At 36.7% G+C, this 14,078-nt stretch overlaps 1 protein-coding gene across 4 annotated transcripts in view; it reads right to left on the reverse strand.

Annotated features, from left to right (window-relative positions):
• Nucleotides 1–3,006: 3,006 nt before the first annotated feature.
• SPAST (spastin) overlaps nucleotides 3,007–14,078 on the reverse strand; it is a 56,944-nt gene continuing 45,872 nt past the window's right edge. For all 4 annotated transcript variants that reach the window (XM_070379771.1, XM_070379769.1, XM_070379770.1 and 1 more), the window contains 2 exons: nucleotides 12,132–12,172; nucleotides 3,007–5,896 (listed from right to left, as the gene is read on the reverse strand). In XM_070379771.1, coding sequence (XP_070235872.1) covers nucleotides 5,774–5,896; nucleotides 12,132–12,172 — 164 coding nt within the window. In that variant the 3' untranslated portion in view covers nucleotides 3,007–5,773. The remainder of the gene's footprint in view (nucleotides 5,897–12,131; nucleotides 12,173–14,078) is intronic.

Here is a 14,078-nt window from a genome sequence, read left to right on the forward strand (position 1 = left end):
AAAGTGTGGGCCTTGTTCACCGAAACTTGGTCTCCCCATGTCGTTCTTTCTATCACCTTCTGGTTGAATTTTTCCTCTGAGGCGGGGAAGCTCGTCAAGCCTACTAATTTTGCCTGGGCTTCTAAGATCTGACCGGGGAGGCCTTAGTGTCTCCTCTCCTTCGGGAGAACAGGAGGACGCCTGCGGCCTTCGTAGGTGACATAAATTCCCTGCTTTGGAATTTTATTCAGCCTCTTTTCTCCACTGAATTTCCTCACTGAGCTATCCTCATTCTATTACTCTTTATATCTTTGATGAATATTTAAATAAATAGGTCGCCGATGCCGTCTCTCCTTTGAATACCCTGGATCAGCCGGGGCTGGACCCCAGCAGGTCTGTATAGTCAAAAATAGGTTTTTCCAGTAGCAACGTATGGATGTGAGAGTTGGACCATAAAGAAGGCTGAGCACCGAAGAATTGATACTTTTGAACTGTGGTGTTGGAGAACTGCAAGGAGATCCAACCAGTCTATCCTAAAGGAAATCAATTGTGAATATTCATGGGAAGGACTGATGCTGAAGCTCCAATACTTTGGCCACTTTGGGAAGAAATGACTCATTGGAAAAGACCCTGATGCTTCAAAAGACTGAAGGCAGGAGGAAGGGGATGACAGAGGTCGAGATGGGTGGATGGCATCACTGACTCAATGGACATGAGTTTGAGCAAGCTCCGGGAGATGGTGATGGACAGGGAAGCCTGGCATGCTGCAGTCCATGGGGTGGCAAATAGTGGGACAAGACTGCGCGACTGAACGACAATATCATTTCCAAAGTCCTTAAATCCTTCCTGGAGATGTGGATTCCTTTGGAGGATTCCTTTTCATCAGCCCAAAGAATTTCTTAGATACTTCCCCTGGTGGTCCAGTGGTTAAGACTCTGAGCTCCCAATTCAGGGGGCCCAGGTTTGATCCCTGGTCAGGGAACTAGATCACATGCCACAATGAAGATCAAAGATCCCAAGTGCCACAACTAAGACTTGGAGCAGCCACATAAATAACTTTTTAAAAACAGTCTATTTTAAAGAATTTCCTATGTCAGCCTGCTAAGAACAAATTCTCTTACTTTTTGTACAACTGGAATGACTTTTATGTATTCTGAACATTCTAAGTAAACACAAAATTTTAGGTTAACTTTTATTTTTGCACTTATTGATGTATAGTTGAGTTCCAGTGTTGTTGATAAGATGGTTGGATGGCAACATCAACTCAATGGACATGAGTTTGAGCAAACTCTGGGAGATGGTGAAGTACAGGGAAGCCTATCGTGCTGCAGTCCACGGGGTCGCAATGAATCAGACACGATTAATCGACTGAACAAAGTATGTTTCAGGTGTATAGTCAAGTGATTTCAGTTATATATTCTCTTTCAGATTCTTTTTGATGATATGTTATTGTAAGATATTGAATATAGTTTCCTATGCTACACTGTAGGTCCGTTGTTCACCTTTTTTTATATAGTATTGTATAATTTTTACACTTTAAAAATGTCACTCCATCATTTCCTGGATTCCACTGTTTCAAATAAAGTTACCCACCATTTTTGCTTTATTCAAGTGTAATGTCATTTCCCTTTGCTGGCTGCTTTTGGTATTTAACTGGTTTTGTGCATGTGTGTGTGTTTTGCAAAGGATGTACTCAGATGTGATCTTTGTTGCATTTATTCTGCTTGGAGTTCACTGAACTTCTTGGACCTGTGATGTCTTCCAACAATTTTGGGGAATTCCAGGCATTACTGCTTCAAATATTTCTGTTGCCCCATTCTCTCCCAGTCCTCTCCTTTTGGACCTCAAAGTACATGTACATTAGACAGATTCTGTCCCACAGGTCTGAAGTCTCTTTCTTTCTCTGTGCTTCACTTTGATAATTATATTAACTGCCTTCCTGTTTTCTTATCTCTGATGTACCCAGTTTACTGTTAAGCCCACCCAGTGATTTTTCAAATTTCAGACACTGTCATTCATTTCATAATTTATAATCACAGACTTTCTATTTGCTTTTCAGTTTCTACTTTTCCGCTAAGAATCCTAATCCATTAATCCATCATTTTCCCTTGTAAATTTTTTAATGTATTTTAAAGCTGTTAAATAATTTTCTGTTAATTCCAAAATAGTCATCTGTGTTTCTGCTTCCATAGATTTTCTGTTGATTATGGATTATATAATTTTTCTTTATATGCTTATTATTTTTGCTGGGCTTTGTGAATTAATATGTTGTAAAGGCTCTGGATTCTGTTTTAACAATGTTTTATTCTGGCTAGCTGTTAAATTACTAATGGATAACCTTGATGTTGTGAAAGCCTGATTTTAAGCTTTGTTTCCAAGTGAGTTTCTTCCAGTTGTGCCCAGAGTTCTAAAGTACAGCCCTTATTCTAGGATGCTGTCCTTCCTCCTAAGCCATGGCCCTTTCCTGGTGTCAATGGAAAACCAGAGTGTTTACTAGACCCCTCTTACTGGAATTTGAATTTCAAACTCTATTTGTCCAGCAACTGCTACAACTACTCTGGATTTCAACTATTGCTTTCTCCTGGATTCTTTTGACTGTCACACTGCACAGGTATAATTTCAGAATCCAACAAGCTTTTGAAAAGAATTTGCAGGCAGATTTTGGGACTTAGATCTCTCCTTTTCAAAATTTCCCTCCCAATTTCACACTGTTCTAGAAGCACTAACTGATTCCTCAGCTCATTAAGACTGTCACATTCTCCTTGAATTCTATTTCCAAGCACACTGCAGATGCTGCAAGTGGCTCTCATGGTGAAACCCAGTTAATGTGGATTTCTTCTAGTATATGATTTTGTGCTGGTTTTGCCCATTTTTGACTGCTCTCTAGTCTTCTAATCACGGCTTTTTATATTTTGTTCAGAGTTTGTAATTGTTATTGGCAAGAGTCGGTTCAATACAAGCTACTCCTTCAATACCAGACTACAACCTCTGAAATCTCAAAAAGTTTCAAATAAATTAAAGGCAAAATAAAGTTTATAATTTATTTCCAATCCATTAGGATAAAAACTCACTTATGCAGCTGAATCTTTTAATTCATTTCTTCTGAAGAAAAGTACAAAAGTCCAGAGTAAAACTCAGACAAGTATTTGAAGGAAAATCCGTTGACTCAAAGTCCAAAAACAAACTGTAAATGGTTCATTCTGCCAAAAGAATTAGTTTTTGTACAAAATATAATGAATTTTACACTATAAACAAAGACTGCTGTATATTAAATTAGAGTTCTAGTATCTGCTTTTCCTCCAATTCTTTCCAAGCACAAAGCATATCTGCAAGTCAGAAACCTAATAACCCCATTTGGCAGACTGTCTTAGAATAAGCTTTTACCCTTAAGATATCTGGAAAGAGAATACTGATTCTTTCCATTGGCTCAAAGTCCAGTACATCAGTAAGTTTTAATTTAGTTTACAAAACTCTGCCATAGTAACATGAAGAGCACACTAAGGTTTAAACATTACCTTTTACTAAATAATATGACACAGAGCTCAATGCAAAATCTACAAGGTCACAATCTAAGTCTAATATTATTTCTGAAATCCTCAGCAACTGCTATCTTTATTGAAAAAGATCAAACCAAAACCTTACACGTCCTACCATATAATTACTCTACTTTTATGGCCCTTCTATAAGAGAAACACAGCTTAAAATAAAACTTAGGTCATGTAAGTCAAAGAAAATTGTTCTCTAGCACTAAGTTCAATTTCAGACTTGATCAGGAAATTAACTTCCATAGATGGATGTGCATACAGTACTATAATTCTGACTCAATGTTTATGACAATATTAATTTACGTAACATGTGAAGTCTGTTATCTAAAACTTTTCCCAATAAATGAGCTACAATTAATGTATATAATATTATGACAATTTTAAAGGAGTTTGTAGTTTAAAAGTTGTAAGTTTAAAGCACATGGACTTTTAATACAACTTACTACTCATCAATAATCTTTTTCCAAATGAAAATTTAAAAATGAAATTTTATGAGCTTTATTGAAAATGTTTTAATTTGGGATGTTCATTATACTTATCGTGTATATTTTCATCATCTTTCATTATCAGTATTTTATAATGGATGCTATAATGTTTGAGACCTTAAAAAGATACTACTCATGACCTAAAATATCATGGTTTTGGCTTAAAATTTTTTTTTCTATTTATCTCAACCCTCATTTTTATTATCCAGGGAGTTCTATGATTAGAGGAGACATGATTTAAGTTATAGCTACAAACAGCATATAATCATACATCTTCTACATTTAGATAAATCTTTAAGATAAGAAAGAGTAAAGTTAAGAAGTATGGGTTTCTTCATTATAAAATTCTTATCTAGTGGGGGAAAGTTAACTTTAATATATTTTCTCAAAACCAAAGATATTTTTCCTAAAAAAAAAAAAAATTTTGTTACTACTATAAAATTATTCTTTCCACCCATGACATTTTACATAAAAGCACCAAAGACGATTTCTGTAAACAAACTTTTAACCAGTAAACTAATGGCAAATATCCATTTGCCTTTATTACAATATTTAGAAGGCCTTGATATGAGTCTCTACTTCCTACAAGGACATTTTTATAACAAAAACCTACACATACAAACAAGAAATGGAATTACTGTACATTTTTGGGGAACAAAAGGCAGATTAACAGACTAAAACTTTTTAGTTAACAAAGTGAGCACAAGAAACCTATAAAATGTATGCAATGTATAAAAATTCAGTAATTTTTTAAAGTTTCATTGGAGGGATTAATAAAACATGGTAGATCCACTGGCTTGTAATTATCCTGTAAACAGTAAGGAAGTAATAAGCAATAAATTAGAAATGTCTTCACTCCCAGTATTTCCCTTCTCTTGCACAGGAACCACTTTCATAGTGGTTAAAATTGGCTTTCTTAAATATTAGAATAATTCTAGCAGAAAATAAATTCCATTAGGAATAAGTTAACAGTCTACAATAGATTTCTGACAAACATATTAGAAAAAAAATACTACAGATCACAGGAGGACTGGTCTACATATTATATGACAGAGTATCTGAAAACTTCAAAATTTCTCCTTCTCCTTTCACTAAATTTGTTTTGTTTTGTTGCTATCGTATTGCTCTCCAAATTATTTGGTTGAAAGGTAATAGAAAAAATAAAAAGTGAAAAGAAAACATTTTTAATGTCTGTAGATGTATGAAGAAGAAAAAAAACCTTCAAAATTCTTTTTCCTACTACTGTTACATAGGAAAAAGTTTCATTTGGCACACAATTTGTAAAAAGAAAAAAAAAAACAGAGTGTTTGGCATTCCAATCACCCATAGTAAAGACAATAGTAGGAAATGAAAACAGGAAAAATGACTATTTTAAGAAAAGATGTCAGAAGACAAACCACCAAAGGCTCTGTGTCTTCTACCATTCCCCGTCTCTGGAACACTTTCATCTGCAACATAATATACAAATTACTATTTACATTACGATTACGTTGGTAAAGAGACCAGATTCAGTTTTTGCTGTGTTCTGACTTACAGTGCCCATTGGGATATCCATGACCATCAAGCCAAGAAGGCCTTAAACAAAAATATTCCATTTGCATTGTATACTTTATTTAAATTTATTTTATGGTTCATCTTCTGGGGTGCACAAGTAATTGTAAGACTCTGAAAAGTCCTGTAAACTTAGGCTGACTTTCTGTAGCTGATAAAAGTATTCATCGAAGATGGTGTGTTTTTCTCTTGAAAAGTAAACATTCTGCAGGCTTACACAGTGGTATCTCCAAAGTCCTTGTTCCAACGTATGTATGCTTCTAAGGTTTGAGGGCTTACACTGCGTTTTATCTTTTTTAAGGATTCGGTGAAGTCAGATAATCGAATATTTCTCATCTAGATTTAAAAAAAAGCACACAATACAAATGATTATCACATATACAATAGCTGACCCAATGGTGGCTAAAAATGCTTTATTAATGTGAAAATATATATAGACGTATTCTTAGAAAATCATGTCAATCATCTTATTTTACATATTAGTATATATTAGGTACGTTTCCTATTTAAGAAATCCTACCAAATAATATACTTTCATTTCATGTGTTTGGCTTCTTAGGTATTAACATTTTAAATCCCAGTATTTTCCCACTATAAAAACAAAACACAATCATTACAGAAAACTAGACAAAATATTCGCAATCAGAAAAAATAAACACAATCCCACTACTCAGATATACAACCACTATTTGGGTTATCTCCTTCCAATTTTTCTTCTGCATAGTTTCATGAAATTTTACATTCTCAAGTCTCACTCACCACAAGCATACTCTAGCTAAATTCACGTTTCTGAGAAAGGGAAAAGGAGTTAACAAGATGCACATGGGACTCTGAAGGAACTATTGCTCTTAATACAACATGGAGGATGCGTATGTCTAAAATTTTATTGTTATTGCTTGTAATACATTTTCATATTAATTTGGTCTTATTTTCTGAGACTTTTAATTGGTTTTGAGAATACAGAATAAAACAAAAATGAGTTAATAAATACCTAATTTTTACCTAAGCATTTTTAAAAGACAAAATGGAATCTGGCACAAAGTGGTCAATTAAAAATTATCACATATTTACATGTATATTTTGCCCCCAAATAAGAAGTTAAGAACTGGAGACAAAATTTCAACTGATACTTATCTGTATTTTTTTTTAATTTACATTTTAAAATTTATTTTAAATTTTACTTATTTATGGCTGTGCTGGGTCTTCATTGGTGCCTGAGGGCTTTCTCTAGTTACAGAGAGTGGGGGCCACTCTTGCAGGCCCTAGAACATGCAGATTTCAGTAGTTGTGACACACGGGCTTAGCTGCTCCCCAGCATGTGGAATCTTCCTGGGCCAGGGATCAAACCCATGTCCTCTGCATTGGCAGGTGGATTCTTATCCACTGAGCCACCTGGGAAGTCCTAAAATTTATTTTTAATTGGAGGATAACTGCTTTGCAATGTTGTTAGTTTCTGCCATACATAAACATGAATCAGCCATAGGTATACATATGTCCCCTCCTCTTGAACCTCCTTCCCACCTCCCAGCCCTCTAGCACCAAGTTGAGCTCCCTGCGTCATACAGCACATTCCCACTGGCTACTATTTACGTATGGCTATGGTTTTTCCCGTGGTCATGTATGCATGTGAGAGTTGGACTGTGAAGAAGGCTGAGCACCGAAGAATTGATGCTTTTGAACTGTGGTGTTGGAGAAGACTCTTGAGAGTCCCTTGGACTGCAAGGAGATCCAACCAGTCCATTCTAAAGGAGCTCAGCCCTGGGTGTTCTTTGGAAGGAATGACGCTAAAGCTGAAACTCCAGTACTTAGGCCACCTCATTGGAAAAAGACTCTGATGCTGGGAGGGATTGGGGGCAGGAGGAGAAGGGGACGACAGAGGATGAGATGGCTGGATGGCATCACCGACTCGATGGACGTGAGTCTGAGTGAACTCCGGGAGTTGGTGCCTGGTGTGCTGCGGTTCATGGGGTCACAAAGAGTCGGACACGACTGAGCGACTGAACTGAACTGAACTGAATGAATATGTTTCAATGCTACTCTCTCAATTTGTCCCATCCTCTCCTTCCCCTGCTGTGGTACACAACTCTGTTTTCTATGTCTATGTCTCTATTACTGCCCTACCAATAGGTTCATCAGTACCATTTTTCTAGATTTCATATGTATGTATTAATACATGGTATTTGTTATTCTCTTTCTGACTTATTTAACTCTGTAAAACAGGCTCTAGGTTCATCTACCTCACTGGAACTGACTCAAATTCGTTTCTTTTTATGGCTGAGTAATATTCCATTGTATGCTGCTGCTGCTGCTGCTGCTAAGTCGCTTCAGTCGTGTCTGACTCTGTGCGACCCCATAGACGGCAGCCCACCAGGCTCCCCCATCCCTGGGATTCTCCAGGCAAGAACACTGGAGTGGGTTGCCATTTCCTTCTCCAATGCATGAAAGTGAAAAGTGAAAGTGAAGTCGCTCAGTAGTGTCCGAGTCCTAGCGACCCCATGGACTGTAGCCTACCAGGCTCCTCTGTCCATGGGATTCTCCAGGCAAGAGTACTGGAGTGGGCTGCCATTGCCTTCTCCCATTCCATTGCATATATGTATACAATTTCTTTATCCATTCATCTGTTGATAGACATCTAGATTGAGTATATTCTTTTTATTACTCTTATAAAACCCAATCTAACTACTTCATATCCTCTCTAATATCAACACTGCATAGATTAACAAAATCAGTAAGAAAATAAAATGGATTTCCTTGATCTCTATAAAAGGTTGCCATTATTTAGTATTTTCGTATTTTTAAATTAGGGCTTCCCTGGTGGCTCAGACAGTAAAGAATCTGCCTGCTCTGCAGGAGACCCAGGTCAGTTATTTAATGGACACTTATACAGTAGAATTTCATGGACAGAGGAGCCTGATGAGCTACAGTCCATGGGGTTGCAAAGAGTCGACCATGACTAAGTGACTAACACTTAGTTAATGCAGTATTCACTATTGCCAGACTTTCAGTGCTTTATAAACATCAACTCATAAGCCAGGACTAATAGCTAAAAGCTGTTACCAAGTTATTAATATTAAGACCATTAGGTTAAAAATAAATTGCATAAAAGTATACATTAGAAGCAAAAACTTTAACAATGTAACCAGACACACATTATTAGCGGAATGATCACAAAAAGGTACATCATGTTATTTTTTATAATTCAGTAGTTTTAAGTTTTAGTACTACCTAAAATTTAGGGACTTCTCTGGTGGTCCAGAGGTTAAGAATCCGCCTTTAACGCAGGGGACACAGATTCGATCCCTGGTTAGGGAACTAAGATCCCATAGGCTGCAGAGCAACTACTAAAGCCCGTGTAGTCTGGAGCCCATGTGCCACAACTATTGAGCCCACACACCACAACTAGAGAGTCTGTGCACCACCATGGAAGATCCCACAGGATGCAAGGAAGATCCACGTGCCACAATGAAGACCCAACAGCCAAAGAGCTAGATAAAATTGTTTAAAATAATGAAATGGCTTACATATTTTTAAGATACAAGATACAATTCAAGTAGATATGTTACACTGTAATACTGAAATAAATGTACTGTTAGAATGAATTAATGATATTTTTAAAAATTTGCATTTTTAAGCTGTCATTGGAGTAGACTAACACCCAAACTAACAAAAAGAAAGCAGTATGTATTTTGACACACAGTCATTAAATTATTCTCCATTAAAATGAACCCAGGTTCCTAAAGTTGCTGATTCTAGTCTTGGGATAGGCAATTTCAAGGTGTGCCTTGCTCCCAGAAGGCAACAATGTTTTTCAGAGTTCTAAAGTAGAGTTGAGAGGACTCATCTTAATATAAAAGCAGATTTTGCTGGCCAAGTGTGACCCATTAAACATAAAATTAAATTGATTTACAGATGTGGCAGGTTCTCCTGCTGTGTCTCCTAATGATTCCATCTCTTGTTATATATGCCCTTGTGTAATCCCTTCCCCTGAGTATAGACTGGACCTAAGCACAGACTACAGCAAAAGTGATGAGATGTGACTTCCATGATTAGGTTATCAAGACTATGCCTTCCATCCTGCTGGCACTCTCTATTCTCTTCCTGGCTCACTGGCTTTGATGAAGCAAACTACTATGTTGGAGAGGCCTACGTGACAAGGAACAGAAGGTGGCTTCCAGCCAATAAACACAGAAAACTGAGGCTTTCAGGCCAACAACACAAGAGGAAATTAATCTGGCAAAAAACAAAACACAAAAAAACACATGAGCCTGGAAGCAGATCTTTCTAGTTTGAGCCTTATAATGACCATAGCCCCAGACAACATCCTGATTACAGCTTTGTAAGAAACTCTAGACCAATGCCTTGACTGCAGCCCTCAGAGAGTTTGAAGTGGAGGATTCAGCTAAACTGTGCCCATGTTCCTTTCTCTGTGAAAATGTGAGATAATAAACACATGTCATTTAAGCTGCTAAATTTTGTGGCAAGTTTTGTTATATGGTAATAGACACCTATTGTCACAGAATTGCCTTGTTTTAAAATCATGACTCTAGAAGAGTTACTAAAAAAAGAAAACAGACTGAATTTATTCTTCAAGTAAAATAGGAACTATGTTTAATTGAGTTTGTTCAATGAAGAAGAAAAATGTTGAAGTTTAGGTATACGTATAATTCTCAGGATGGGTAAAGCATAAAGGTTAATAAATCCACTATCAACAGAAGACAGGTTTCTTATCTCATGAAATAATTATGGACAGATTCCTAAGAATTTTTCCTATTCCCTAAGCAGCCACCCACTTGCTTTCATAAAATTTGTATAAGGTACTAATGAAGGTGTATCCAAGCATCCATTTATAGGTTTTTTAGTGGCCTTCCGAATGGTTCAAAGTGAAAAAGTACAAGTGTTAGTTGCTCAGTCATGTCTGACTCTTTGCAACCCTATGGACAGGGGCCTCCTCTGTCTATGGAATTCTCCAGGCAAGAATACTGGAGTGGGTAGCCATTCCTTACTCACAGAAAATGCCAGGGCCAAGGCGCTTGAGACAGAGTGAGGAATGCTTGCAGACATGGGGTTCAGTGGATTTTGCAGAAGTTGATTAGGAGTTAGCAGACAACTTCTTACTAAAAATTATTTGTCAGCTGATGGTTTTATTTCATTACTTATGGCCTTGATTAGCTCCTTCATTCTGTATGGTCTGTTCACGGGACAAAGACAGGCCTAAAGTGTCACACAATAGACCTTTCTTCAATTTTAATCTAGGGGGGCCAGGGTATATACATGAAATACCAAGTTTACCTGTCCTGAGTCCAAGGCAGGGAGAGTGGTGTGTGGGAAAGAAAGAATTCATGTACAGTGTTTATTTTTTGGATAGAAAAGCACATATTAGGTTTATTTTAAAAGAACATTTAAAAAATAATATATAGATGGGATACTGTTAATAATTTATACATAAGTAAAAAAGCCCTCAAGACACTTAGTACTAATATATATTTAATTAGAAATATATGGAATCAAAATAATAAGTCAGATAAGAGGAACATGAAACTATACTTTAAACGTGAATTTTAAAGGTAAACATAGCTAAACACCAAAGTATATGATATGTGGAATTCTTTATTCCTAAAAAGCTTCATTCATACTCCAGGTAAACTAGACTGTTGAAATGGAAAAGTGCTGTGGTTGCAAGAAGTGTGAAGGCTTTCTTAGTAATGTAGCTGGCTAACCACTATGCACAAGATGCCTGAAGATAAGAACCTCAAATTTACTTGGAAGCATGAAGAAAAAGGACAGCCAAAATGTACTCAAATTCAAGTACACTCATTCTCTATATTAAGATTTCACTATTAATACTTGGACAGGACTCTCTGCAATGTGTAAACCCCTTGCCATCCTCCAGCCCATGTTTCTGGGGGTTTTTGTTGTTTTTTTTTTTTTTGAGTTCACACTCAAACTCCAGTGGAGTTCTCTTCTCCATTCTATGCCAAGAATGAAGTCTCTTTGGTTGGTTAGTAATGTCTCAGGTGCTATCTGAGCTCTGAGAGATAAGTTACATAATTTAAATCTGATTTAAAATGTCTGAATACATAGTTATGATCATTCTATATATCCAATTCTATATTTTGCAGGCAATTTTTTTTTTAAAGTAATGCTTCAGCATCTCTTAAGGGGACCTACCATATTTTCAAGATGTAACAAATTATGTTACAATGGAAACTGTATTGCTTTTATAAGAAAGAAAACAAACATTACTGAAAAACTAACAGAATAGAACATCAAGGGGTTAACCTGTTACAAGCCATCTTTACAATGTATAGAATTCTCAAGTTGCCTATAAGTTTGTTTTGTTTAGTATTTATATAATGATTTGACAGAAAATGATTTAATGATTATATATAATATATTTTGTGCATTACCAAAGGACACCAAAGGAGACCGTCATTTGACAGTCCTCCATATTTTGAAATGAAGCAAAAGTAATTTTTTCTGGTTTCTAATCAAATTGGAAAAATCCAGACAAAAGGTATATTTTACAATCTACAGGACCAGACAAAAGAAAGATAATTATAAAATAGTTTACCTCACTGGCAGACATATTCTTCACTTGTTCTGGTTTCAGTTCTGTAAAATATAAAAATGAGCCACTTAGGGAAAAAAATGACTTCCAAGTTTAAGTTAACAAAGTTCAATAATCTAAAAGTATATGTTCAACATGAATCATTATATGAAGAGAAAAATAGATTAATAATAAGAGCACATACAATTTATAAATGCTTAGACTAATACTCTTTCTTAGGAAGGCATCGGTTTCTTCATATATGGCTCAAGAACAATAGAATCTATAAATCTGAAACTAAACTTAAAATAATGCAACTTCTTTACAAAAGTCATTAGTTGTTTTAAGCCAACAACTTTTTTTTTTCAGAATAACAGCTAACATATCCCCAAAATACAAATGATTTATACATTAGCTAATGTTTCTGAGTTCACTATCTGAACAAGATATTATGCCTCCAACATAATGAAAGCTTGACTAAAATGCTTTACCCAGAGTTTCAAAATATATTCTCAAGGTTATATTTATTACTCTCTAAAGCAACAGTTCTTCGGAGAAGGCAATGGCACCCCACTCCAGTACTCTTGCCTGGCAAATCCCATGGACGGAGGAGACTGGTAAGCTGCAGTCCATGGGGTCGCAAAGAGTCAGACACGACTAAGCGACTTCACTTTCACTTTTCACTTTCAAGCATTGGAGAAGGAAATGGCAACCCACTCCAGTGTTCTTGCCTGGAGAATCCCAGGGACAGGGGAGACTGGTGGGCTTCCGTCTATGGGGTCGCACAGAGTCGGACACGACTGAAGCGACTTAGCAGTAGCAGCAGCAAAGCAACAGTTCTTAACCAGTAGTCTGTTTGACCAGAGGAGGCAATGGCACCCCACTCTAGTACTCTTGCCTGGAAAATCTGGTAGGCTGCAGTCCATGGAGTTGCTAAGAGTCAGACACGACTGAGTGACTTCACTTTCACTTTTTACTTTTCGTGCATGGGAGAAGGAAATGGCAACCCACTCCAGTGTTCTTGCCTGGAGAGTCCCAGGGATGGCGGAAGCCTGGTGGGCTGCCGTCTATGGGGTCACACAGAGTCGGACACGACTGAAGCGACTTAGCAGCAGCAGCAGTCTGTTTGACCGTGAGAGAGATACTCTGAAGTTGCATGTTCCATGTTCTACTTTGCCATCATAGCCAGTAATCTGAGTGCAAACCTGGGAGCATCACCCATCCACTTCCCATGCTGCCTGTGGAAAAGTAGCTGACAACATCTACTCTAAAGTGATTATCACCCTGAGTTTAACATAACCTAAGAATGATAGATGTGGTATTTCAGAATCAACAAATTACCTTGAATCAAAACAAAGCAATGAATGATATACTTTGCTGCAATTTTTCAAATAACATATAATAATAAAAGTAAAAACATCTATTTATATGTTTCCTTATACACATTAATTTCAAGTGATATTAGAATACTGAACTGAAAAGAACCATAAATAGATAAGAACATTTTCCCTTTATTATTCTTTTTCACTTGCTTAAAAAAGCTCTCTTATTCTTGAGGGGTTTTTATTTTTTTTTGCTGCCAACCTACTATCAAGTTGCAAAATCTGCTGTCTAGAACAAGGCTCACGGTACAATGATCCATGGACTGTTTTTATATGGTCTGTGAGCTAAGAATGGTTTCACATTTTCTGTGTTGTGGGGGAAAAAAAAAGGGTAGGGGAGGAAGGAGGAGGATGAGGAGAAGGAAGAAGAGGAGGAAGGAGGAGAATGGAAGAGCAGGAAAAGGAAGAGAAAGAAGAAACAGCAGAAGCAGTAGCAACAGCAGCAGCAGCAGAGCTACAGAGCATGTGTGGCCAATGAATCTAAAGCTTTTCTCAGAAAGGTTACTTAACCTTAAGTCTAGAAACTCCGAATCAAGTTTTAATCAAGTTTTCCACTGATTCAGCTTTACTGCTTTCCAGTGAATAAAAA

The sequence above is a fragment of the Bos mutus genome, chromosome 11 (assembly GCF_027580195.1).
Source record: "Bos mutus isolate GX-2022 chromosome 11, NWIPB_WYAK_1.1, whole genome shotgun sequence".
Taxonomy (NCBI): Eukaryota; Metazoa; Chordata; class Mammalia; order Artiodactyla; family Bovidae; genus Bos; species Bos mutus.